Source organism: Microcaecilia unicolor, chromosome 4 (genome assembly GCF_901765095.1).
Source record: "Microcaecilia unicolor chromosome 4, aMicUni1.1, whole genome shotgun sequence".
Classification (NCBI taxonomy): Eukaryota; Metazoa; Chordata; class Amphibia; order Gymnophiona; family Siphonopidae; genus Microcaecilia; species Microcaecilia unicolor.
In genome coordinates, this window is record NC_044034.1 from 76,863,598 (window position 1) to 76,889,582 (window position 25,985).

Sequence of the window (25,985 nt, forward strand, 5' to 3'; positions counted from 1 at the left end):
AAAATAGTCTTTTTTCCAGACGCAGTAAAAAATTGCCTAGCGAGTGCCTAAAAAATGCACCCACACTACCGTAGGCCTCTTTTTACTGCGGCTTTGTAAAAGGACCCCTCAGTTAGGTGAGTTCAGGCCCTGAATATCAGCTGGCATGCACATAACTTCAGTGTTGCCAGCCCTCTGATCCCCCCAGTCCCTATCTCTAATTTCAGATCTCTCATAACCTCCCACTATGGTTTCAATCCCCCACCCTATATGGTTCTGATCCCCCTCCATAACCCCGTCTGTCAGCTATGGTTCCCATCCCTCTCTGATACCATCCCTGGCCCCTCCTCCAGACCCCTAGGAACCCCTGGGACTTATCCAGAGGAGATCCCTGGTAGTCCAACGAGAGGGAGCAGCAGCAGACTCCTTCCACTCCCACCACTTCTGGCTTCAAGTTCAAAATGGCAGTACTGACACTAGCAGTAGTCTTGTGGTACTACTGCTAGGGGTCAGCCTCCCATATAAAGCAGGGGGGAGGGTCTGGAGATATTTTGTGATTCCTGACAGATCCCCTTATGTGGGTCCTACAAATATCCAGCCTGAACCCACATAAGTGTGTTATTTGGGTCCCAGCTGAATATTGACCTTGATCTGCTTAAGAGTCGGTGGCCAGCACATGCCCAGTTATGACCAAATATCCAGTGCCATTGCCTGGACATGGCCTAGCATTGAATATCCAGGTCTATTTAGTCAGAGCCGTCAGTGCTTAAAAAAGCTGACTGCCATCAGCTGAATATTGATCAGAAAAAGCTTCATTATGCCTTTTGTTAAATTTATGATATTGTCCTTCAGTTTTGTCTTTTTGCTAAAGCTGATTATATTCTTTTGTGGGCCAAAATTTGGAATTTGGCTCTGATGCCCAACTGTGAGACAGTTCTTGCTAGCTGAGAGGTATCATGGGGCCATAAGATTCTAGGATCAGTGCTGGAGCCCATGATTCAAGTAGGGGATGGGCAGGCTCCTTATCCTCTTATAACTGAGCCATACAAACTCTGGGACATAGCATATGAAACAAAACTGCAGGGTTTAGAGGGGAGAGCTGTCTAAACTGTGACCTTGGGGCATGGTTTAATTTTATCCCAATGCAAGAGCCTGAGTTTAGTTTTTAATCCTTAAGGCCATGGCCTGGATTTCTCAGGGCATTTTACTTTTGTGCAAGGGTAGGGGGAGCACATGATTCATAGGGCAGTTGGGCCGTGGCAGGTTTGCAGTTGTGTTTCACTGTCTGTGGCCATAAAATTATATACTGGAACCTGTTTACAGTGAAATGCGAAACCTGGATATAGTATGGTCAGCTGCATTGGGCTGCAGCAGAGTACAACTCCTTTTGAAGTATATGAGGTAATTGGGTGCCATTTTGAATTCCAGCACGAGCAGAAAAGTAGGGAAGAGTGCTCCTTTCTGCCCTAAACTTACAGTTGGAAGACCTCCGAGGTGGTCAGCCATAAGGCTTCAGTTGTCACTCTATATTCCTGTGATCAAGATGGCGTGGCGTGGGGGGGGGGGTGAAGTTAGCCGCTTGGGAACAGTTTACTGTCTCATGGAGGCAGGATCAGCCTAAGAGACCTTGACTTTCAATCACAAGAGTTGAGAGGATGATCAGAATTGGGGATAAATCTACAAGTTAGCTTAAATACCTAAGATGTTGTTTTAGCTGGTGGATTAATGTATATTACACTGCTTGATGTGATTTGTAGTACTCTATTTTAATATTAATTAGCTGCTTTACTTGAATTTGAAGCTCATCAACCTATTCATATTAATGCAAACTAATGTGCTATGTGTTAACACATATGAATATTGTATTAATATTAAAAGCCTTTAGCAAACAGACCTTTTATTTTGACTTTGTCTATCAAGTAACTAAGACCGTATTTTACTTATGGAAAAAAAATTGAAGGGCTTGATCAGTTGTGCACAGATCTATGAATAATGAAAATAATTTCATATATTCAAGAAATTCTCACACCCTTTCCTCAGAAGCCTTTTAACTGGCTTCTGAGGAAAGATTAAATTTTTAGTCCATTTGCTGAAATGTATTTTTTCAGGCCAGTTCTTGTTTAAATGTGTGCACATTAGTACAAAAAATAATCTCATCAGTTGTATGCTTCATGATGTAGCATTTCTAGGCTCCAAAATCTACTCGGCTGTTATTCCCCCGAGGAACCAGTCTTTTTGGGAGAGCGTTATGGATATGGTTTGGGAACAGGTGGATACAGTTACATCACTGGTGGAGGAGGGTAAGCTTTCTTAAATTTAAATTGCTTTTGTGAATCAGGGAAAATGCATTTCTATGAATGTGTTACAGTATTAAGATTTTGGTGCTGTTATGATAAATACTCCTTCATTTGAATTATTTAAGCATATAAAGTAGATGATTGCATTATAACTCAAAGTCACATCCATGCCTTGGATATTTTCTTTTAGGTGAGGGCAAGTAGATTTCAATCACAGGTCAGATGAAAATGATCCAATTGCGGACTCGTTTTTATCTACATTACACTGGATAATATCTGTCCCGTCTTCCATCACAAATCCACTTATCCCTGCCAACTAGATATATCCAAATTACAGGTGCTATGTGAAAAATCCAAGCAGGTACCTATTTTAATCCTATTTTTTAAAGACAATATAGGGTCCTCTGTATCTTTACAAAATGGGTACCCAGAGCCAACGTCAGTAGGTATAAATTTGTGTGTTTTCTCTATGCAAAAATATGGAAGTTACTACAGATCACCGAGACTTTTACTTTTATGTGAAAAAGGGAGGAACAAGACTTCAGACGCTCGGCTTACTTGCTTTAATTGAAGACCAACTTTCTGCTGAGTGAGCTTCCTCATTAGTCTCAAAAAACCTCCCAGTTTTTTAAATATTTACATTATTTATGTTTTGTAAAATATTTTCAAGATTCCTTATTATTCACATTTTCAACTAAAAGCTTAATGAAGCCGGGACACTTATCTTAAAGTTAAGGATTCTCTCTGGTTTGCTCAGAGGAGTGCCACTGTCTCACATAATGCTTCCTCAGGAGCAGAACAGACATCCATCTCATTAATTTGTCCTATGAAAAATATATATGACGGTTTTATTTTTGGATCATGTATGCAATTTTCACAGCTAATAAATTATATTTCTACACTTCCACCTACCACTTTGTTCAGCTTCGTTCTCTTATCCGAAATAAAACATCATATTACTGAAATGACATGTTGAAACAGTAATGTATTCCTTATTAATTATTAATACTTAAAAAAAACTTTACTTAGTGCCGGAAAAAGCCTCAGAATCTCAATAAAAGTTCTTCAAACGCTCATCAGGCAAAATGAAATAAATATGCAAGTAACCAATAAAGAGCTTGTAGGCTAGGTGTAATCTAATCATGTAGACATGCAGCTGCATTCTGAATAGCATAAAGAGCTTTCAGGGAAGAAGCTAGTAATTCCATCAACATCAAGTTATAGTTTCAAGGGATGAAAGCACAAGAGCATGAAGTACTGTTCTAAAATGTATTTCTTAACTCACCGAAGGCTAATCTTCAGCTATACTAAGGAGTATGGGCTGACGGGCCATTCACCCTTGATCAATTCTATCTCAAGATCCTTCTGGATTTTTAGAAAACTCCCAGTTCCTGATGAGTCCCAGCCATATTTCTTGGTCAGAAGAAAAGTTAGAACAAGACCCATGCGTAGACTCACTAGCTTTATAGAAACACAGTCCTTAGGAAAAATCTTTCCCACCAGGGATCATTAGAATTACAACACACTCTTCTGATCTGACCGCATTCATTCAGTGTCAGTAAGGGCACTTCTATAACAAGTAACACACACATTTAGAACATAAGTACATATGCATTGCCATATTGCGACATTAAGCACAGTATCCTATTTCTAACAGTGACCAATCCAGGCCACAAGTACTTGGCAAGGTCCCAAAAGCGTGAAACAGATTTTATGCTGCTTATTCCAAAAATAAGCAGAAGTTTTTTCAAGTCCATCTTAATAATGGCTTATGGACTTTTCTTTTAGGAACTTGCCCAAACTTTTTTTTAAACACTGCTAAGCTAATCGCTGTTACTACATTCTCTGGCAATGAATTCCAGAGTTTGATTACACCTTGAATGAAGAAATATTTTTTAGGTTTGTTTTAAATTTACTATGTAGTAGATAATTACATGCCCCCTAGTCCTTGTATTTTTGGAAAGAATAAACGCGTGATTCACGTCTTCCCATTCCACTCCACTTGATATTTTATATAACTTTATCATATCTCCCCTCAGCCTTTTTTTAATAGCAGCTCTTCCTGTTTTATACCAATGCAAGTACATGTCCTGGCCCAACTGTTGGGAAGGGATCAGGTTGTAAGGTGTGTTGTAATGTTTATAACAGCAGCCATTTTCTTTACAGATTATATATGTATGCCTTAAATATTAGTGAGAAATTTGATTATAGTATATTTTTTAGCTCTTTTTTTTCCAAAATATCCCAAATACAGAAATATGAACTATTTAGAGGTTTACAGTATGCTGAACTGATCTAAAACAGTCATTAACACAGATCAGTGTGCCTATTTTAAGACAGTGTTAATGCAAATGTATCAGTTAACACAAAAGTGTAACTTAATGTAAAATGCATTAACCTGCAGTAATTTTAAATGAATCGATCATTATATTTATGCATCAAATTGATTAACTTTTTTTAAACATTCGTATATTACATCCATATCTAATGTTAATGCAATTTTAGTACATTGGTCCCAAAGTCTGGGAGACAGCATTAACACTAATGTTAATTCAACATTTTACAAAAATGCATCTGTTAATATAAAAGCCTGCGCTTAATAAGCAATATAATTAAAGGCTTTATTTATTTATTGTTTTTAAAACTGTGCATTAAAGGTCTTGCCTATGTGTTCATTTAAATAGTCACATTAAGTTTGTGTTTGACACCCATTGGTATTGCATAACTCACTTTATCAGGCCCAACTATCTTTTTCTTCAGTTCTTCTAAAAAATTTTCTTGCTTTCCTTTGTACAGAATGGTATTCAGCAGAGAAGCAGTTCGAAAGCTGCTTCATAGTAAGTGTCGATGTTACAGCAATGATGCACCGGATGATATGGTTCTTGGAATGTGTTTTAGTGGTCTAGGTGTCCCAGTGACCCACAGTCCACTTTTCCATCAGGTGAGATTTTAGTTCAGCCTCGTAACATGTGTAGTTATTTTATGAGGGTTACTGTAAAGGCGAAAGTAGAAGGTAAAAGTTAATATTCCTTGTCCTTAAACAAATTTGCAGCAGCTAATTGATTTTTTTTCTAATGGCTCTTAAATCTTTTGCATCAAATATTTATTTATTTATTTATTAACTTTACACTAAACGAGCTCCTGTTGTTTCTGTTGCAGAATTAAATTTTTTCAACAAAATATCTGCAATCTATTTACTCTAATACATTGATTTTATTACATATCCAACTTTAAATACATTCCATATGCCTGTAGGCTTTTACTTCATCATTATCCTCACTCACTCTCTTACATACTACTTTCACACTCCAGAGTCAATCAAACAATTTTGATACTACCAACAACTTTTGTTACAATGAGGAATTCATTAAGTTACTGGGATCTTTAAATCCTCCTAATACATCAGCTAATATGAGTCATAGTTCTCATGAAATTCTTTGAACTTCTGTGTGTAAGTATTACAACAGTCTCTGATCTCTAAGGATCAATGTGTATATCCAAATTCCAGCAGACTGGTCATTGATGCCGTTGTTATGAAATCTTTGATATCTTGTATCTTCAGGGCCGTGCCTAGGGTCTCTGGCGCCCCCCTGCAGCCTATCAGTTGGCGCCCCCCCTGCAGACTATCAGTTGGCGGCGGCGGCGCCCCCCCCCCCCCCCCCGCCCCGTGAAAATGATCACTCACCACTTGCCACACTGACAGGAATTGTCAGCAATATTCTTAGAAAGAAATTGCTATACATTGCAAAATAAGATAGCAGATGTAAATTCTCAAAGTGGACATATTCCAAACACTAAAATGAAAATAAAATGATTTTTTTTCTACCTTTGTTGTCTGGTGACTTTCTTTTTCTGATCATGCTGGCCCAGTATCTGATTCTGCTGCTATCTGTCCTCTTAACTCCGTTTCCAGGGCTTCCTTTCCATTTATTTATTTCCTTTCCTCCTTTCTTCTTCATTTCTGGTCCTCAGCTTCTGCCTATTTTCTTCATCCATGTGCAGTTTTTCTCCTCTCTTCCTTTTCCCTCATTTCATCTCCTTCATCTCTCTTCCCTCCCCTCTATGTCCAGCAATTTCTCCTCTCTCCCTGAGCCCTGCCCTCCCAATCCATGCCCATCCATGCTCCTCTGTCCCCTGCCCCCTCCATTCATCCCTTTCCAGCAAATTCCCCTCTCTCCCTGAGCCCTGCCCTCCCAATCCATGCCCATCCATGCTCCTCTGTCACCTGCCCCCTCCATTCATCCCTATACAGCAATTCCCCTCTCTCCCTGAGCCCTGCCCTGCAATCCATATCCATCCATGCCCATCTGTCCCCTCCATTCATCCCTATCCAGCAATTCCCCTCTCCCTGCCCTCCCAATCCATGCCCATCCATGCTCCTCTGTCCCCTGCCCCCTCCATTCATCCTTTTCCAGCAATTCCCCTCTCTCCGTGAGCCCTGCCCTTCCAATCCATGCCCATCCATGCTCCTCTGTCCCCTGCCCCCTCCATTCATCCTTTTCCAGCAATTCCCCTCTCTCCCTTCCATGACCCCCCCTCGCATCCATGCTCCTCTCTCTCCCATGTCCCAGCCTGGCCCGCCCTCTTCTCCCCCCCCCTTCGCATCCATGCCCCCCCCTTCGCATCCATGCTGTCGTTTCTCCCCTGCCCTCCCGCTCCCATTGTTCAACTGCCCACCCTCTTCTCTCCCCCCAACATCCCTTTTCTTTTTTTTTTCTTTTTAAATTTACCTCCGTGGCGGCGGTTCCGGCAGCGCAGCGTCAGGGAAGGAGGCGGCGCTCCCGACATCTAGCCTTCCCTTCGCTGTGTTCCGCCTTCTTCTGACGTCATCCTTGACATCAGAAGAAGGCGGAACACAGCGAAGGGAAGGCTAGAGACGTCGGGAGCGCCGCCTCCTTCCCTTACGCTGCGCTGCCGTAACCGCCACCACGGAGGTAAATTTAAAAAGAAAAAAAAAGAAAAGGGATGTTGGAGGAGGGAAGCGCCCCCCTGCCATGCTTACCTCGCTTACCGGGTTAGCACGGCCCTGTGTATCTTCCTCTAATATTGACTCCTTTCAATTTTCAATATCATTTGTCGGTCTCCATAATCTCTTATGTGATAGACCGTCAATTGTTGCTTGCAGCTCTGTCAGTAAAGTCCAAACTCAAGCCTTACGCTTGCAATGCGTTTCGCCTTACGGCTTCATGAGAGATTTAGACTGTTAACTCTTTACCGGTTGCTTACACAGGATCGACCTCCCAAGGGACCTGGAAAAATGGCTAGAGTAAATAGATTGCAGATATTTTGTTGAAAGAATGTATTTATTTATTGGGATTTATTAACCACCTTTGTGAAGAGATTCACCCAAGGTGATGTACAGTTTAACATCAAGCTTACAATTTTGTTAACATCATAACAAATGTTTCCCTCAGGAAAACCTATTCAGTGGGCTTCCATTTTTAGATGTTTATAAATTGTAAATGTTGATACTTGTTTTCCAGCTTATTAGGAGATTTTATTGGTTATAAAACAGGGGACCCCAAACTAAAGCCTGCGGGCTGTAGGCACACTTACAGTGACAGAAAGTTACTCAGGCGGATGATGAGAATCCTTGCACTGTTCCTTCAGTGGTCTAAAAATAGCACTGGAACTATACTGCCCCTAAGATCAGAGATAATATCATGCAAATTTAAGCATGTTATCTCTGATCTTGGTGTAAATGTGCGGGAAGATTGTGCCTGAGCACAATCCTGCACTTGTTTGACAGGTCCTTCGTATCAAAAGTTTTACCTGTCAAACGGGCTGGAGGTCCATGGGACCTCCGGACCCTCTCCAAAAAAAGTGAGGCCCTGTTGGCCTAGTGCCCTCCCAAGTCCCCACAACCTCCCCCTGAAATTGCAATATGGGGGGCTGGAAGTCTGGCAGACCTCCAACTCCCCCCCCCCCCCAACGCAAGGGCATGGGGGGGGGCTTGAGGTACGGTGGGTCTCCAGCCCCCCTAACATCCCCAAATGCAAAACAAATCCCTGGTAGCCCAAGTGGGCTCCCACCTCTACCCCCACCCGCCCTGGTGGTGTAGTGGACCCCTTGTTGGAGTATCACACTTCCTCCTCTTCAGCACTGCCTTCAAAATGGCAGTTCCCAGGCCTGCCCAGTGCATCCTGACCATATAAGGGGTCTGCCACACCACCAGGGCAGGTGGGGGTAGAGGTAGGAGCCCACGTGCCAGCAGGGATTTATTTTGCATTTGAGGCGGGGCTGGAGATCCACCAGAACTTCAGTCCCCATGCTCTTGATTTGGGGAGTTGGGTGGGTTGGAGGCCCACCGGACCTCCAGCCCCTGTGTCGCTATTTCGGGGGGAGGTTGTGGGGGGCACTAGGGCCTCACTTTTTTGGAGGAGGGTCCAGGTGTTCAGTGGACCTCCATGACACTGTGGTTGCCCAAGCTGACATTGACAGCCTGGGGTGGGGGGTGGGGTGGATAGGGAACAGAGCCTTAACCCTAATTCCATCTCTGAGCTAGCATAGGATTTAGGAACTATTCTGCACCTACAATCAGAGCACTGTTCTCTGATCATAGGGGCAGAATAAAAGCAGAGCTCATTTAAATTTAATTTAAATGAGCTTTGTATTATTGTTTCGCTTGGGCGCTATCAGCCTGCTGATCATGGGGGAGGGGAGGTAAATGTGGGTGATAGTCCAGCACCAGTGGCCTCTAACACCAGCATTTACCTTTGATCATCAGGCCATCAGATAGTAATTTGTCTGTGGACTCGTTTGCAAGAAGTGTGGCTGCACATAATATGGTCCTAAAGTCCAAGCTGTGCTGTCCACAATGAAAGAATGTTAATGTGGGAATATGTTATTTATTATAGATAATAATAATTAGCAAATATGGCAAACAAATTGCAAAAATATACTGATGATTACCCACAAAAAAAATAATAAAAAAATTATATATATATATATATATATATATATATATATATATATATATATATATAGTGTAAGCCTCCTGAGAAGTTTACAAGTTAGCAGCTATATTAGCTATAGACTGTCTGCCTGAGAAATAATCAGTCCTTCGCAATCAACTGGGTAAACGTGATCCATGGAGGAAAACTCCTTTCTCTCACCCTTAGAGGTCCACAGCGTCAGCTTCAGATGGATGATGAATTGGTTCCTCTTCAGGGCTCTAGCTGGCCCCCAACGAGCTCCATGTTATCAGGTCTTAGTCCAATGGGTCCTTACCCTGCAATGACTGTTAGGTTCTCAGTGTAGAAGTGTAAAAAAATCAGTTCCTGAATCCTTCCTTGTGCTGAACTTAGCACAGAAAGGTATAGTCCTTAGGCGTTACTAACAGTTCAGTCCCTCTCCTCAGAGAGGTGAGGTGCATATGTCATCAGATCTTCCTTTCTTCTCCCCTTCCAAACCAAAAAGTCTCTCCAAGCCCATAGGTGACACTCCTGGACCAACCGGGAACCATATCCATCTGTCCAGCAGGCGATATACAGTCCAAAATTATGAGGAGCCGTTATGCTTCCAGATGGTCACCTTATGAAGAATGGTACTGGATGCCTCGATAACGAGGTAGCTAACGAGGATGACCTCATTTCCAAGTTTCTGTGAAACTCTCTCCTCCGCAGCTTCATATGAGACCTGGGACAGCTCGCACTTGAAGGGACCATATGTTTGACATAAAACCTAGGACATGCTGCCAGAAGGTCCGGATCAAGGAACAACTTCCACAACATATGTCCCAGGGAAGCCTCCATATGCCTACACTTGAGACATGCCGCTGTTGTACAAATTTTCATTAGACGTGTGTTTAGGGGAATAATAAAGACTTATGTTGAGTTTGTACCTTAATTCCCCAAAAAGGAACGTGATCAGTGAAGACACTGCCATAATCCCAGACGTAAACGGCCCTCACTCAGTGTTGCACCCAAGTCAGCAGTCCAGGCTTGATCCAGTTTGCCAAAATCAGGCTGTGCAGCATTGTCCTTGAGATAACAATGGTGAAACTTCAGTGGGACTTTAAGTTGAGATTCCAGCGTCAACACTATATGCAAAGACTTGTAAATTTCCATGGTTAAACAAGCTTTGTTCAACGTGACAACATAATGTTGCAACTATAAATATGAAAATGCATCTCTTCATGTCAAGTGACATTCAGTTCATAATGTTTTAAAAGATTTGAGATCCATCTTGCAACAGCACCTGATGCAAGAACTGCAGCACTTTAGATTCCCACCGACCAAAAAATATGGAGTTTTTCCAAGGCTGGAACGCTCTATTATAACGTAATGGCAATAATGATGTAGTTATGGGATCAATATGGTGAAATTTTGAGGTCCAGCACCCGTGGCACGCAAAGGTCTGTAACGAACATTGTCTTTTGGCATACTAGGTAAATTTGCAGAGGGTACATGTAATAACTATAGTGAACATTCCCAAAAACCACAGATTCCAATGAAGCACAGGTAAAACATTCTGATTTCCGGAACCAGTCATTAATGTGCCGCATTCCATAACTAATAGTAAGGAGGCACAGACTGAGGAGCCCCAATCCTGCCCTCCCCCCCCCCATTCCCGAGGCAAAACTGCTATTTTTAATGGGGAGCCTGGGATGCCTCCCCACCATAAATATTTCTGCAGTGTAGAATGCAGCATCTTTTCTTCCTTGACCCTCAAGTATAGTGGCATTTGAACTGTACGCAAACCAGGAGCAAGAAACATATAAAACAAGCTAATACATCCCAAAAGAGAGAGAGGATAGGCCTGCCAGGTCTGCAATTTGGACTTGGTATCTGTCAATAGAGGACCAACACTTAGTATATATAAATAAGAAAGGCCCGCTGGAATGTGTACCCCCAGATACTTAATGCTTTCATCCCTCCCCCATCACAGTGGGAAAGGCCCTCTCCAATCCAACCAAATCCGATGGAAGAGCCACAAAGCAAAAGATTTATCTAGATTCAGTAAGCAGCTAAACAAAAGGCTGTTCTTCTCCATCAGCTCAATCGCTACCGGCAAGGACTGCTGGGAATTAGTATAAGCAGTAGATCATCAGCAAAGGCCAGTGTTTACAAAATAGTTGATACCATAGTCAGCAGAGGCATGCAGTGTATAGGGTAAAGGTTCCAGGGATAACACAGGAGAGGAAACAGTCCTGTCTTGTGCCACACTCTTTAGGAAGCGCACGCATGCGGATGTCAGTGTCTAACAAGGATTAATAGGGGTGTGAGTAAAGGGCTTTAACTGCTTGAAGATATCAACCCGATATCCCTACATGTTCCAGCGCATGGAAGAGGGAAGGGTCAGCTGACTCTTATTGAATGCCTTAGCAGCCTCCAAACTAACAATCAGAGCAGGGATGGTATGATGCTTGCAATGCGCCAAAGCCAACAACACCTTATGTACATTATGGACTCATTGCTAGCCCATCACAAATTCAGTTTGGTCATTTTCCACTACCAATGGCAAAAATTCCACTAGCTGATCTGCTAAAATATGCAATAGCAGTTTCACATCCGTATTAATCAAGGAGATAGGGCGATATGAGCCGGGATCATCCCCCGGCTTTTAAAAGTAATGTGATCAGGACCTCGTTGGTGTGGCACAACAAAGCACCAGCATCCTGAAAGTAAGCCAACAAAGGAGCAATCAACTCCTTGCTCATCAATTTATAAAACTCACTTGAGTAACCATCGATAGCAGGAGCAGTTCCACTCTTCAATCATGCTATCGCTACCTGGAGTTCTTTCGCTTGTAAGGGCTTATTAAGATGGGTAATGGCCTCTGCAGATAGGCCACGCATTCCAGACTGCCTAAAGTAGTCCTCAAACTGCTCAGAGGAAAATTCCACATCTGCCTTGTACATATCAGCATAATAGTCTACATGTGTGCTAGCAATTTTTTCTACCTGAGAAGTACTCATATTATCAGCCAGCTTCAGCTTGAAGCATAAGTACATAAATATTGCCACACTAGGACAGACCAAAGGTCCATCAAGCCCAGCATCCTGTTTTCAACAGTGGCCAATCCAGGTCACAAATACCTGGCAAGATCCCAGAAAAGTTCAATACATTTTATGCTGCTTATCCCAGACATAAGCAGTGGACTTTTCCTTTAGGAAGCCGCCCAGACCTTTTTAAAGCACTGCTAAGCTAACTGCCTTTGCCACATTCTCTGACAATGCGGGGATGAAAGCAGCATACCCGGTTTGTTACCAAACCAGTAAAAACGATATTTATACCCAGTAACATCTTTTGAGTTTTATAATGGAGCAGATAATTGAGGGTTAATTAATAGGATTTTGTCTCCTTGTTCTCTGCAGTAGGATTCCAAGCATACACCCTACGGACCTTACAAAGAGCTCTCTCCAGGATGATAATATTCTGGGAGAGCTTCCTATCCTGGGCATACGTGAAGGCAATAGCATCCCTGTGTAGTACCACCTTCGTAATTTCCCAAAACAAAATCAGATCGTTCCTGTGCTGGTTATTATGTTTACAAAAGTCCTCCCATTTCTCCTGTAAGTATGCCTGAAACTCCTTATTGTGCACTAAAAAGGAAGGGACTCACCAGGGCCTCCTGCTCTGATAATGGGGTTTTGCTCCAACCTCCAGCCAATGGGAGAATGGTCTGAGACTGCAAGGGTGCCAATCTGTGCCCCAATCAAAGAGGAAAAATACAAGGTTGACATTAGTATGTAATCAATGCCAGAAAAAGAACCATGGGCACGAGACAGGTGTGTGTAATCGTGAGAGTCCAGATGGCACAATCACCAGGGATCAACCAAGTCAAATGCCTGACAAAAAGCAGACAGACCTTTTCCTCTCTCCCCCATGGTGATGCAGATTTGTCTACTGGGTAGGGGTGTCCAAAACAAGAGTAAAGTCTCCCGCAACCAGCAAAGACTGTCTCGTGTAGCAGGCACAAAGATGTATCAAATGACGAAAAAATTGTTGGGGCCATATAGGGCTAACAGGGTAACCTCTCGACCCTGTACATTTAACTTAAGTAAAAACCGATCCATGGTGTCACTGGCTAACATCAAGGCTGTATAAGTTAAAGATTTACAAAGCAAAATTATACTATACTATCTTGCCGTCCACCCTCTGTAGATAGAACAGATAAGAGCTGTCAAGAGGCCCCTTACATAAATTGACTATTTTTACAAATTAAAAGAAAAACCCACTGGCTAACTCCTCAACAACGGGGCACTCCATTAATTGTTTTATTGCCTATATGCTAATCTCCTCTAAATTACCCTTTGAGGAAACTGAGGACCTCTTTTAACTTTAGAACTAAAGCGATCTTGAACTATGCCATGAAGGGTATTGTCTACTAGATAGTAAATTATCTTATGCTCCTGCATAGGTTTCATACACCAGTTTCTCTCTCATTGCCTTACAAGCTGACTGCATTGAATACTAAGGATGTTTGACCTTGCCTTCTGTTGCTTTTCTAGTAACAGAACACAGTTATTGAGTGCTAGTCATAGAAGAATTCCAGTGCTTAACCAGTAATCAGAAATAAAAGGGAAGACATGATGATGGCCATGTTATTGAAAAAATGATAAGCAAAGCCCTGTATTAAGCAAAAAATATTGCAAGTATGGACACCCTAATATTTTGCCAGAGGTAAACAGGCTGCCAAACTACATAGCACAGAACAAGGGCTTCACAACAAAAGAATTATAAACAATTTACAACAGATTTTTTTATGATAAGAAATTGTTTTATGATGAATATTAACCCAGGGAAGGGGATAGTTATGAACGATTCTCCTTTTATCTCAACTTTGAATTCAACACAAGGCCATATGTTTATATGCTATTCCATGGACCACTATAACAAATTAAGACAAAGCCCAGACTTTTCAAGTAAGCTAAATTAAATTGAAACCAGTAAGAAACACATACCTTCTCGAGGGCTGAGCAAACTCAGCACAGTACTAGAAAATTCATATTGTCTAACAATACCAGGAAGCTAGTTTTTATTGTGCCACTTAAAATTTTTATGTACAATTTTGGGAATGATAATGACAGTACATGTCATAGAACCTCTAGGAATAAAGATAGAAATTGCAGAAATAGCTGAACAATATCATGTTTTCCTAAGGTCAGAGAAATTACTGATGAAAATAAAATTGAACTTAAAAGCTACAAGAAACATGTCAGTAGAACTGAAAGAAAAGTTTGAAAAAGAGATATTGTAGATTAGAATGTAATTTAGAAGGTTATGGTGCACTTTAGTCATATTTGAAAATTGTGATGCATTACTTTGCTTGTTTGTCTTCTCCTGCATGGATTTCACACTCATATGAGATCTATGGACCTAGTCACCTTACATCATGCAGCCCTGTCAAGCATGGCTCTTTTGCTTGAAATCTGGGCAACTAGCTGCTTAGGGAATGGCCGGTTAGCAGAGATATTTATTTATCTAGTTAAGTGCTGCTGAATATCGGTGGCTGACCAGATGAGCAGGGTTTAACTGGGCTGGAGCCTCTCCTGCCCGATGAAACCCTTTTGAATATGGACCAAATTATTTTGAAATGTAGTAACCAAAGAAATGGATCCTTACTTCAGCGTTCATAAGATCAAAATGATGCTGCTCAGGGTATTAGAAAATGTCCAAACCTTGCTGTTAATGTTAGAGCATAGACAATCTAAAACTTCGTAAGTTGAAAGAATCACTGAAAATGAAGGGATGTAGTGAACATATTATCCACAGATATGCGTAAAGGTTAAACAAGTTTCTGTCCAGTCCATTGCATTGCAAAGTCTGGTAAATTGCTGTTGAACATGTGGCAAAATTTGAAGGTATTGCCTCAGGACATTGGGTTGAGCCAAAGGTATTCAGAAGATTTGTCTGCAGTTTATTCCTTTATTCCCTCTACACACTGCACTTCTTATGATAGACCTTACTTCCTCCAAATAGATTTAAAAACAAGATTGGCACACTATCAACCTGATTCACTAAGGTGGGGGGGGGGGTGTTTATTACTAATGTATGTTGAGATAATAACGCATGATTTTTGCCTCTCAACACATTTTAAATGGCAAAATTGAGCATGTTAGTTTAAAGTATCATGGGCTACATAGTGATGTGATGCAAAGCTTGCAAATGCCTGTAAAATACCTCATTATTATGTAACGTGAATAACACAGTTTGCATTGAACTTTGCAGGTTGTGTTATTCCAGAAAACTTTTTGCAAGCTGGTGATGTTTTTCCTACTAGGATATATCGTTAAAGGAGCCAACACTGTAAAAATTATATATGATCTAGGGGACCCTCCCCCAAACACATCCCCACATCTTCTGCCGAGACGTTTTACTACAGTAGTATTACAATAGCTTCCAAAAAAAAAGAATTCTCTTCCTCCATTTCATCCACTTTCTTTTGAAATAGAGACTGGCACTATAAGGGGAAGTCACCTAATTTTAGTTTCTATAGTTGACCCATGATTTTCTCTCATTAGTATCTTTGGTGGTGATTTTGAATAAATCATGGTGCTTGAAGACTCACAGGTATGTTGTACCAGTAGGACTGCAAGCACATTCTCAAAGTAAAACTCCATGCAGAGGGTTCCTCTTTGAAAATTTGGCTGGCAGTGAAGACAACAGGTACTTCAATATCTCTAAAGCAGGCACAAATTTACCCACAGAAATCACACACAGGGCTTCGAAAATGAAAGTTCTATGAATACTTTTCCTCGCATGACCTGATCCTGCTCCATTGCTGACTATTTTTGGATGCAGGGAAAAGTACTTTCACAGATCACAGTTGTATTCTTACCTGTAGTGAGAATGAGGAAGTCTCCCGCAGAGTTTTTTATGTGTGCCTGTGTGTCTTTATAAAATACTAGTACAGATCCTGCATAAATTGTGGCTAGATTTAAGTCAGACATTACAAACTGGATGGACCGTACAGGTCTTTATCTGCTATCATCTACTATGTTACATCTGCTCAAGAGGAGGTGTAAATGTACATGTGTACAGTATGCACTATCACATATATTTTATAAAATGCATGTGTAAATCATGACTCCGCCCCTGATCACTCTTACTGTATAAATATGCGCTGGTTTGCCCTGCATAATTTATGCAGCATTTTATATATGAAAATAAAAACATAAGAATACCCATACTTGGTCAGACCAATGGTCCACCTAGCCCGGTATCCTGCTTCCAACAGTGGCCAGATCAGATCACAAGTACCTGATAGAATCCCATATAGTAGCAATATTTCATGCTACCAATCCTAGGGCAAGCAGTGGCTTCCCCCATGTCTATGGTTTATAAAATTACCCTCAACATGTAGATATGGCCATCTATAGGGAGGAAAGGAAGAGAGGAGAAACATAGCTGGAGAAAGCACTTAGAAAGAAGAGGGGACATGGTAGATGGCATAAAGGTAGTTTTGGATATGATTCTGAAAGGGACAAGATTGCTATCTGTGAGAGGGGTAAGAAACAGGAGGCACATTCTAAAGAGGGTCAAGAAGAGAGGATTATAAAGTAAAAGAAAACAACAAAAATGGGGAGAAAAATTAGTCGACACGAAAATAAAATATTTATCCAAAAAGGTGGAAATCTTATTTAATGAAAACATTGAAAATAGAAACTTAATTTGTTTGTAAAAAGTTGCCTTCTTGTCCATCCTAACCAATATAACATGTATGCAAGTATATGTAAATATATTATAGAAAAGCTACAAAATCAATTCCGTAAACAGTGTAGGGCCTTGTGTACTAAAGTGAATAGAGTCTTGCAAAAGTGTGTGTCACCAGAAAATAGCACAAACCGCCTAAAAACGCACAAGAAAGCAATATTTTAGGCGTTACTATTTTTCATATGAAGCACGCTTTTATAAAGACACGTCATGCCTTGCTACTACTGCAAGGAGTTGAATGGCACCATGTTTGCAAAGGCAGCCACTGGGGTTCAAGTAAATGGAGATCATGCCTGCCATCATTTCCCTCTGATGCCCCTGCGCCCTTGGATGAGAGAGGAAAACCTGAAAGGCAGCCTAGGGTGGGCTGACCCTCAGAATCCTTTGACTTAAAATGAAGGGAAGGGGGGGGGGGGGCTTTAGGTTTACTAGCCAGTATTAAATAGAGACCCTATGAAGCAGGGAATCTGTCAGCTCGTATCCCACCACATGATGGCTATTTCTCATGTGTTGCTTCAGCTAGGTAATGCAAAAAATTGCAAACAAAATTTAGCAGAGGGAATGTAAATGAGCTAGGAGCTCATTTGAATCTCATAACTACATTTCACATTAGACCCATTGTGAATCTAACTTTATAATCCTTTCCATATAATATATCCCTGATATATCATTGGGAAATTGAGGGCTTTGGCCATATAAACAATAGTTTAAGGGAGCAAGACTAAAAAATCAAATGAGATCGTTTGTAAAATACATAAGTACTGCCATACTGGGAAAGACCAAAGGTCCATCAAGCCCAGCATCCTGTTTCCAACAGTGGCCAATCCAGGTCACAAATACCTGGCAAGATCCAAAAAAAGTACAAAACATTTTATACTGCTTATCCCAGAAATAGTGGATTTTCCCCAAGTCCATTTAATAATGGTCTATGGACTTTTCCTTTAGGAAGCCGTCCAACCCTTTTTAAAACTCCGCTAAGCTAACCGCCTTTACCACATTCTCTGGCAACGAATTCCAGAGTTTAATTACACGTTGAGTGAAGAAAAATTTTCTCTGATTCGTTTCAAATTTACTACATTGTAGTTTCATCGCATGCCCCCTAGTCCTAGTATTTTTGGAAAGCGTAAACAGACACTTCACATCTACCATTCAACTCCACTTATTATTTTATAGACTTCTATCATATCTCCCCTCAGCTGCCTTTTCTCCAAGCTGAAGAGCCCTAGCCGCTTTAGCCTTCCCTCATATGAAAGCACTTTTTAACTGTTTTTTTTTTTTCTTATTTGTTCACATTCAAGGCACGGCCTATGGACTATCCAAAAGACTACCTTGCTCATCAGGTTCCAATATCATTTCACAAGCATTGGAATATGGATCCAATCAAAGTATATTTTACATGGCTGGCACCGGGAGAGGATTCTCAGAAGGGAGAACTACATCATTATATTAAGGAAGATTTATGAGACCTTCACTAGTTATGATGTAATTTCAGAGGCAAGGAAGAAAATAAGACTAATGTAATCCTTGAATATTATATTATTTCAAGGGTGCAACATCCTTGCAGGTATTGCACTTTGACCCACAGTATACCAATTCTCCAGCTAATTCCTGCTAAAGAAGGAATTAGAGCAGTGGTCTTTTGGCTCTTGTGGCAACTACAGTATGTTACATTTCATTTGATTTGGGTTTAGATGTTTGTAGCCTGATATATGTGAAGATACAAGACAACCTGCATCTCTTTTTACAATGAGTTTGGAAAATGGTATTCTGTGGCAGACTGACCTGCTTTCAGCTTGCTGAAATGTAATTGAAACTGTTTTGCAACTGTATTGAGGTTTCAGAAAGGTCAACAAAGTATGTATACTGTGTATATTAATTCAACCAGCAAATCCAAAAATGCAACCAAACGTGGGGCCTATATACTAACACCCTAATTCTATATATGGTGCACAAATTTGGACATGCACCCAATTTGCATACACAGTTTAATTGACAAACAAGCCAATTATTGCCTATAATTGGATGCTAATAATCATTTATCAAGTCTAATATTTACACGTATCTTTAGGTACTCAGATCTGCGTGTAAATTTTACATGCGGATCAGAAAAGGGGGCGCAACCATGGGAGTGGCATGGGCAGATTAGGGGTGTTCCTGGAATTTGCACGCAGTGTTGCAGAATAAGGGAGATCCTCGCCTAATTTAGGCATGCAAATTTTCACCAGATTTCTGTGGTGTAAATGCTCAAGCACGGATCCCATCACCAAATGCTATTCTATAAATAGTGCCCAACTCTGAGCACCATTTATAGAATAGTTAGCACTAATTTTTATCAGCACTGATTTTTTTTCAGCACTATATACAGAATTTAGTCCTGAAGTGTTCTTCCCAAATGTAAAATGGGAAAAAGCCTTCGGTTCATCAGGCCATTGATTTCTTACCGTATCTAATACTCGGTGGCATGTGTATTAATTGAACACTGTTCTTTATGAAACATTTTACGATAGCTTCACTCTTGAGGGCATTGTTTCCATATGTGCTCTTTGTAATTTTCTATGTATTATATGTTAGTAGTTTTGGACATCACTTTCCATGAGCATTTGGCTTGCAATTATTTTGAAACTGGCTCAAATGCACCGTAGAGTACATTCAAGTGCTGACATTATATAGCATTCCATCATCAGCCATGTCTGTTCTAATTTTCCTTTAAATGGCTTCCATGCTGCAGGTCTGAGGAGTAGCCTAGGGATCAATGCAGTGGACTGTAAATAGCTTTTATTCTGCCTTAGAATATTAGTTAAAAGGGCACTGTCTACTTTCCCCAAAACATTTTCCATTACATAAGTACATAAGTATTGCCATACTGGGAAAGACCAAACGTCCATCGAGCCCAGCATCCTGTTTCCAACAGTGGCCAATCCAGGTCACAAATACCCGGAAAGATCCCAAAAATGTACAAAACATTTTATACTGCTTATCCCAAAAATAGTGGGTTTTCCCCAAGTCCATTTAATAATGGTCTATGGACTTTTCCTTTAGGAAGCCGTCCAGACCTTTTTAAAACTCTGCTAAGCTAACCGCCTTTACCACATTCTTTGGCAACGAATTCCAGAGGTTAATCACACGTTGAGTGAAGAAAATGTTTCTCCGATTCGTTTTAAATTTACTACATTGTAGCTTCATCGCATGCCCCCTAGTCCTGGTATTTTTGGAAAGCGTGAACAGGCGCTTCACATCTACCCGTTCAACTCCACTCATTATTTTATAGACCTGTATCATATCTCCCCTCAGCCGCCTTTTCTTCAAGCTGAAGAGCCCTAGCCGCTTTAGCCTTTCCTCATAGGGAAGTCGTCCCATCTCCTTTATCATTTTTGTCGCCCTTCTGTGCACCTTTTCTAATTCTACTATATCTTTTTTGAGATGCGGTGACCAGAATTGAACACAATATTCGAGGTGCGGTCACACCATGGAGCGATACAAAAGCATAATAACATCCTCATTTTTGTTTTCAGTTCCTTTCCTAATAATGCCTAACATTCTATTTGCTTTCTTAGCCGCAGCAGCACACTGAGCAGAAGGTTTCAACGTATCATCAACGACGATACCTAGATCCCTTTCATGGTCCGTGACTCCTAACGTGGAACCTTGCATGACGTAGCTATAATCCGGGTTCCTCTTTCCCACATGCATCACTTTGCAGTTCTCACATTAAACGTCAACTGCCATTTAGACGCCCAGTCTCCCAGTCTCGTAAGGTCCTCTTGTAATTTTTCACAATCCTCCTGTGATTTAACAACTTTGAATAACTTTGTGTCATCAGCAAATCTAATTACCTCACTAGTTACTCGCTAGGTACAGTATGAATGGAAAGAGTGACCAAGTTGTTGTTATCACAGTGGATACTCTTACCTGTAGTGACAATGGGGTACTTTCCTTTTCTGTATATTTCAAATAAATTTGTTGCCAAGTGTACTTGGTTTCATAATGCTGAGTTATGCAAAAGTGAGGATGAGAATTAAGAAAGAAGTTCAAGTTATAATAGACTGCGTATGTGTGAAGGCCTCATAGGCACCTATTTTTATAAACACATTGTCACTTCTGTATCTTTATAAAATATCAGGTCTACACAAGCATAAATTGTGCCCATTGGGAGCAGACCTAAATGTTAGGATGTAAATTACACACACAAGGGTGTATTTTATAAAGTATGCTCTCATTTCACCCAAACTCAGCTCCTCAACAGGCCTACATGTGGTGACGTAAAATGCATTCCTTCCTATCACTGTATATACTCTTATGCACGTAAACGCTGGGGGAATTTTATAAAAGCTCTTTTTAAAAGTAAGAAAAAAAGTGTTTTATGAAATTGCTTCCAACATGGTTGATTACATTAATCATATCAAAAGAGTTAATGTCAGTCAAAAGCCCACACACTGGTGTCTGTTTCTATGCCGATATATTCAGAAATCACATTGTGAAATTTATTTTTTAACTATGAAAATGGGTAATGTAAAATTAACCGTGGCTATTCTCTTACAACATAAAAAAATAAAATAATATTTTCTGTATAAGAACTAAACTGATGCATGAGCTACTCTAAATGAACTCATTAAATTATGTGTATTATAATATACACATTTAAGGTGTTATTGGGGTAATTCCATAAGTTACACGTGTGAATGCTTAGAATACTAGTATATATGTGTATGTGCAGAAAATGTGCCTAAGGCTATTCCGTGACTACATTCATATCTTTGAGACTGATGCACTACCTATTGTGTGAACTAGGATCTCTACACACATATCTTTGATAGTATGTAGTTTGAAGGTGGGCGTACACATGGATGGGGGTGCATCTCAACTGGGAAGCATGAGGCATTTCCAGAAATTACAACAAAACAAATTAAAAGGGTTCATCAGTCCTAAAAGTTACACAGAAGCTAAAACAAATTTCTTAAACAAAAAAGGGTTTATGGGGTTAACTTCAATTTAATTTCTCATTCATAACCGATTTTCCAAATGTTGAATATCCATAGTTATCCCAGTACATTTATGATATTGTATAATTGGGTTCTTACCAAAAAATTATTTTCTTATGCTTTAGTCTCTATTACGTATCCTATACTGTTGATTGTAAGCCACATTAAACTTAAACATGTTTGGGATAATGTGGGATACAAATGTCACAAATAAATAAACAACTGAGCTGCCCACATCAATCCTTTTATTTTCGGGCCAGCCAACAAGAACTTTTGGCTGGGCATCTTGATGTCTGGCTGAACCTTATGTGTTTGAGAGGAGGTGTTCCAGGGCAGGGCCCTAAGTTATATAGACAGGTATTAATATTCTGCACTATCCTTGGACTGCACTAATAGCTATCCTAATCGCAATAGATAATTATCCATTTATATTTAGGACCACATATTCAGCAGTCTGACGTATGTGGAATTTCAGTGAAAGAAGCAACCACGTGAGGTCGAAGAACACCAGTCCCTACGACCATAGCAGGAGAAAACTAAGGAGCAGGGTAAAAAGGGAGTGATCTTTCCAAAAACTCGAGGGAGACTAGAAGATCCTTGTACACAGTGAGGGGCATTTTCGTTATGAAGTCTAAGTCTAACTTTGGACATTTTGTTAAAAACATCCAAAATTCTAGTAGGGAATATAGCCATTTTCAAAACAGAAAAAAGTCTTATCTTTTTTCCCTGAAAATGGCTATTTGCTAGATAGCCATTTTCAGGGAAAAAAGATAAGACTTTTGCTAGATGTTTTTGTGCTCTGTGCATTTATCTTTTTGGTCCATTTTTGAAAAAAATGATGTTAGGTTTTGATTACTTTTATGCAGCGGCCACACCACTGAGTATTGATCTCTTAATTTTTAGGGAACTAGGGTGGGTGTGGTGTTTTAAAGGGAATGTGATCTGCTGTTCTATAGCTTTAGTTGCTCAATTATTTTTAACCAAATACTGGGTCCTAAAGCCATAATTCTGAATATATACTATATTCATTTAGATAAACAAGTATTCTTTCATGAAGTTGAATATCAGTTTCAAAATAAAAAGAATTGTATTGTGGTTAAATAAAAAGTAGTGTATTTCTGTTCTAGCTGTTGATAAAGTAGTTTGCTCTATATATGACTGTCTCATTTTGTATGGATAATTATTCTGACTTTTATTAATTAATTGATTAGAATGAATTTTAAAAAGGAATTGTTTTCCTTTGACTCCAGCTATCAGTGCCTTAAGCAGTAGGCATGTCTACTATTGTTGGAGCTGTAGTCTGTGATACTGTGGATGTATAATGTAGTAGTGTTAAATACAATATGTTTATGGTTCAAATTATGCAACCCTCAAATGAATAAAGTGATTTAATGCAACATTTGTTATTTTGTCCATGAAATACTAAAATCAATGTTCAGTAGATGCTGTTTTAATTAAACAAAATTCATAAGTATGTTATAAGTGTCAGAAATGCTAGTGCAATTAAAATATCATTGTTCCTGTGTATATTTTGTCTCTGCTTCTCCCCCTTAATGAAGGGGACATCAAATTATCTTAGTACTATTTCTGTCTAGAAGAACTAGAATCTAAAACATCTGGCTTATGCCGCTCATTAAAGATACTCCTTCTATCTTATAGCTGTTTGTAGCCAAGCTAGAATTAGGGAAACAGGACATAGACAAATTCTTATTTTTTTTTAATTTTTATCAATTTCACAATTTTAAACAAGAATAAACTTGATTCAGAAAAGATAGGTAACATTGAACATCATATTACTTAATAATTACTTTTTTTTACAAGCAACTATTTATACTATTATCTATTCTCTAGTCCACTATTAAGAGGAAAGGACAAGGTACAATTCCATGAAATATTGTTATAACATTTTAAATGAAAATTAGAAGCGAAACACGGACCAAATTGTTATATTAAAGAGTAGGAGAAGATATTGCTATAGGCTGCAAAACTGGAGTTACAACAGTCTTCGAGTCCAAGAAAGATATTAAATGTGTAGGATCATAGAAAACATATTTCACTGAGTTAAGTTTTAATACACACAAGGAAAATTCATCCAAAATAAACCACCTAATTGCAGTACCCGAGGGGTGGAGTTTGAGGAAAAGTTGACGCCTTTTTTGGGTTGCTCTAGCAATATCTGGAAAAATTCTAATTTACAATTCAGAAAGAGCTCTTCTCTATGACAGAAAAATTGTCTCAATATCCAGTCTCTATCCGGTTGTAATACAAAAGTCACAATCAAGGTAGCTGGTTTAATAACATTATCGTCTTCAAGAATTTCTGTTAAATTTAAAGTGTCAAATATAACTTTGGCTTCTTCAGAAATTAGTTGATTAGTATTCTTCCTTTTATATAATTAGAAAAACTTTATAATAAAACAGGGATTTCCAAACTTAATCAACACATAATCCAAATACTCTAAGAAGTTTGAAAATATTAGTTTGTGTGTGTCTCCCCCTTGAACTGGAAAGATTTCAATCAGGAAATCTATGATATAGAATTACAACCAGGAACCTACCTCAAAGCTCCAGATAGGGAAAATACATACAGTATTACAAAATCAAATTAGGAGTAAGTTATTATCATTGGTCCCATAAAGGAAAAAAAGAATCATCCGCAAAAACTCATACTTACACGAGAAAATCGGATGATTTAAAAAACTCTTTTCCTCCTGAAACCCAAACAAGTGAGAGACACCATACAACAAACTCACTATCACTATCCTGTCCTAGGGCAGGAACGATCCCCAGTTGTTCCTGTCGTGCCAGTTCCATATAATGACAAGTAATATATTTTAGAGACCGCAGGATAAGCCTTTTCTAGAATTTTCAATATCTCTGATAGATACTTTTTGAAAGTTATAAGAGGAGCAACAGGTGGTACTTTAGGAAAATTTATCAATCTTAATGTTTTAGATCTCTGTTGATTCTCCATATTCTCCATCTTATATTTCAATATCAAATTTTCTTTAATCAAATTTACTTGAGTTTGTTGGAGCGACTGAATATTAATAACATTAGAGTCAATCTGTTTTTCCATAGTTAAGATTTTTGTTTCCAGCAGGGATATTTTCTCCGATGGAACTTGAGTATAATGCATTACAGAGAGTAATTTTGGGGAAAATTAAGTTTCCAAACTTAAAAGAGCTTCCCATATAGTGTCCAAGGTAACGGTGGAAGGTTTAATAGGCAAAAAAGACTTACTCAAAGAAGTCTGTATTTTCTCCGAAGACTGTTTCTCCATAGCGGCTTCAGGGTCGACAGAAACACTGACTCTCTCCTGTGCCTCACTCATCTGAGCAGTTGTATCAAGCGGATTAACACAGCGACCTGACCCCGCTTCGAGAAACACTCCTTGCGTATCAAAGCTAGGGGTTTCCTGACCACGTCGCTGTTCTGCCGCCAGCATGAGTAGAGTAATCCGATCTTCAGGGCTGAGGGAAGTTTCAACCTCAAGCTGGGGGAGCGGGTCACCTCCCACCGCTCCCTCCAGCAATGAGGAGTCCTGCCCCAAAAAAGGTCTGGGCGCAGTAAAGCGGCCCATAGGTCCACCCACGGGAATCGCAGGCGTAGCTGGGCCAATGCGCTGCTTACCCCTCCTTTTAGGCATAGGTAAGTAGGAAAATTTCCTTACGAATCAAAGAGTGAAGGTTAGGAGCGGGGCTGCTTGACCGCTTTCGCTTCACGCTGCCATCTTGTCCCACCACAAATTATTTCTTTAAATTGGTAGCCTGAGAAATCATGGCTGAGATTACACTAATATGGAGTTCTATTATTAAGTGATACATATTATATTGGGCCGCATGCAGCACAGACGGTAAAAAGGGACAGAAGGAAGCTTAAATCATAGGTAGTGCCCACCCACAGCTAAATTCAAGAAAACACTGAAATTGTTCTACTTCTCCAAGGCTTATGGTGAGATATTAGATACAGCAGCCTAAGGAGTGGTCTTTAACAAGCTGCTTTAGTGTAATAGCCTTTGATATTAGCCCCTTAAAGCAATTTAAAGGGCTCGAATGCAGGTTGTCTTGC

At 39.9% G+C, this 25,985-nt stretch overlaps 1 protein-coding gene across 1 annotated transcript in view; it reads left to right on the forward strand.

Annotated features, from left to right (window-relative positions):
* Positions 1–20,806, forward strand: part of B3GLCT (beta 3-glucosyltransferase) — a 160,369-nt gene extending 139,563 nt beyond the window's left edge. The window contains exons 13-16 of the mRNA XM_030200364.1: positions 2,160–2,279; positions 5,073–5,217; positions 18,235–19,780; positions 20,789–20,806. Of these exons, the coding sequence (XP_030056224.1) occupies positions 2,160–2,279; positions 5,073–5,217; positions 18,235–18,399 (430 nt within the window). The 3' untranslated portion in view covers positions 18,400–19,780; positions 20,789–20,806. The remainder of the gene's footprint in view (positions 1–2,159; positions 2,280–5,072; positions 5,218–18,234; positions 19,781–20,788) is intronic.
* The last annotated feature ends 5,179 nt before the right edge of the window (positions 20,807–25,985 follow it).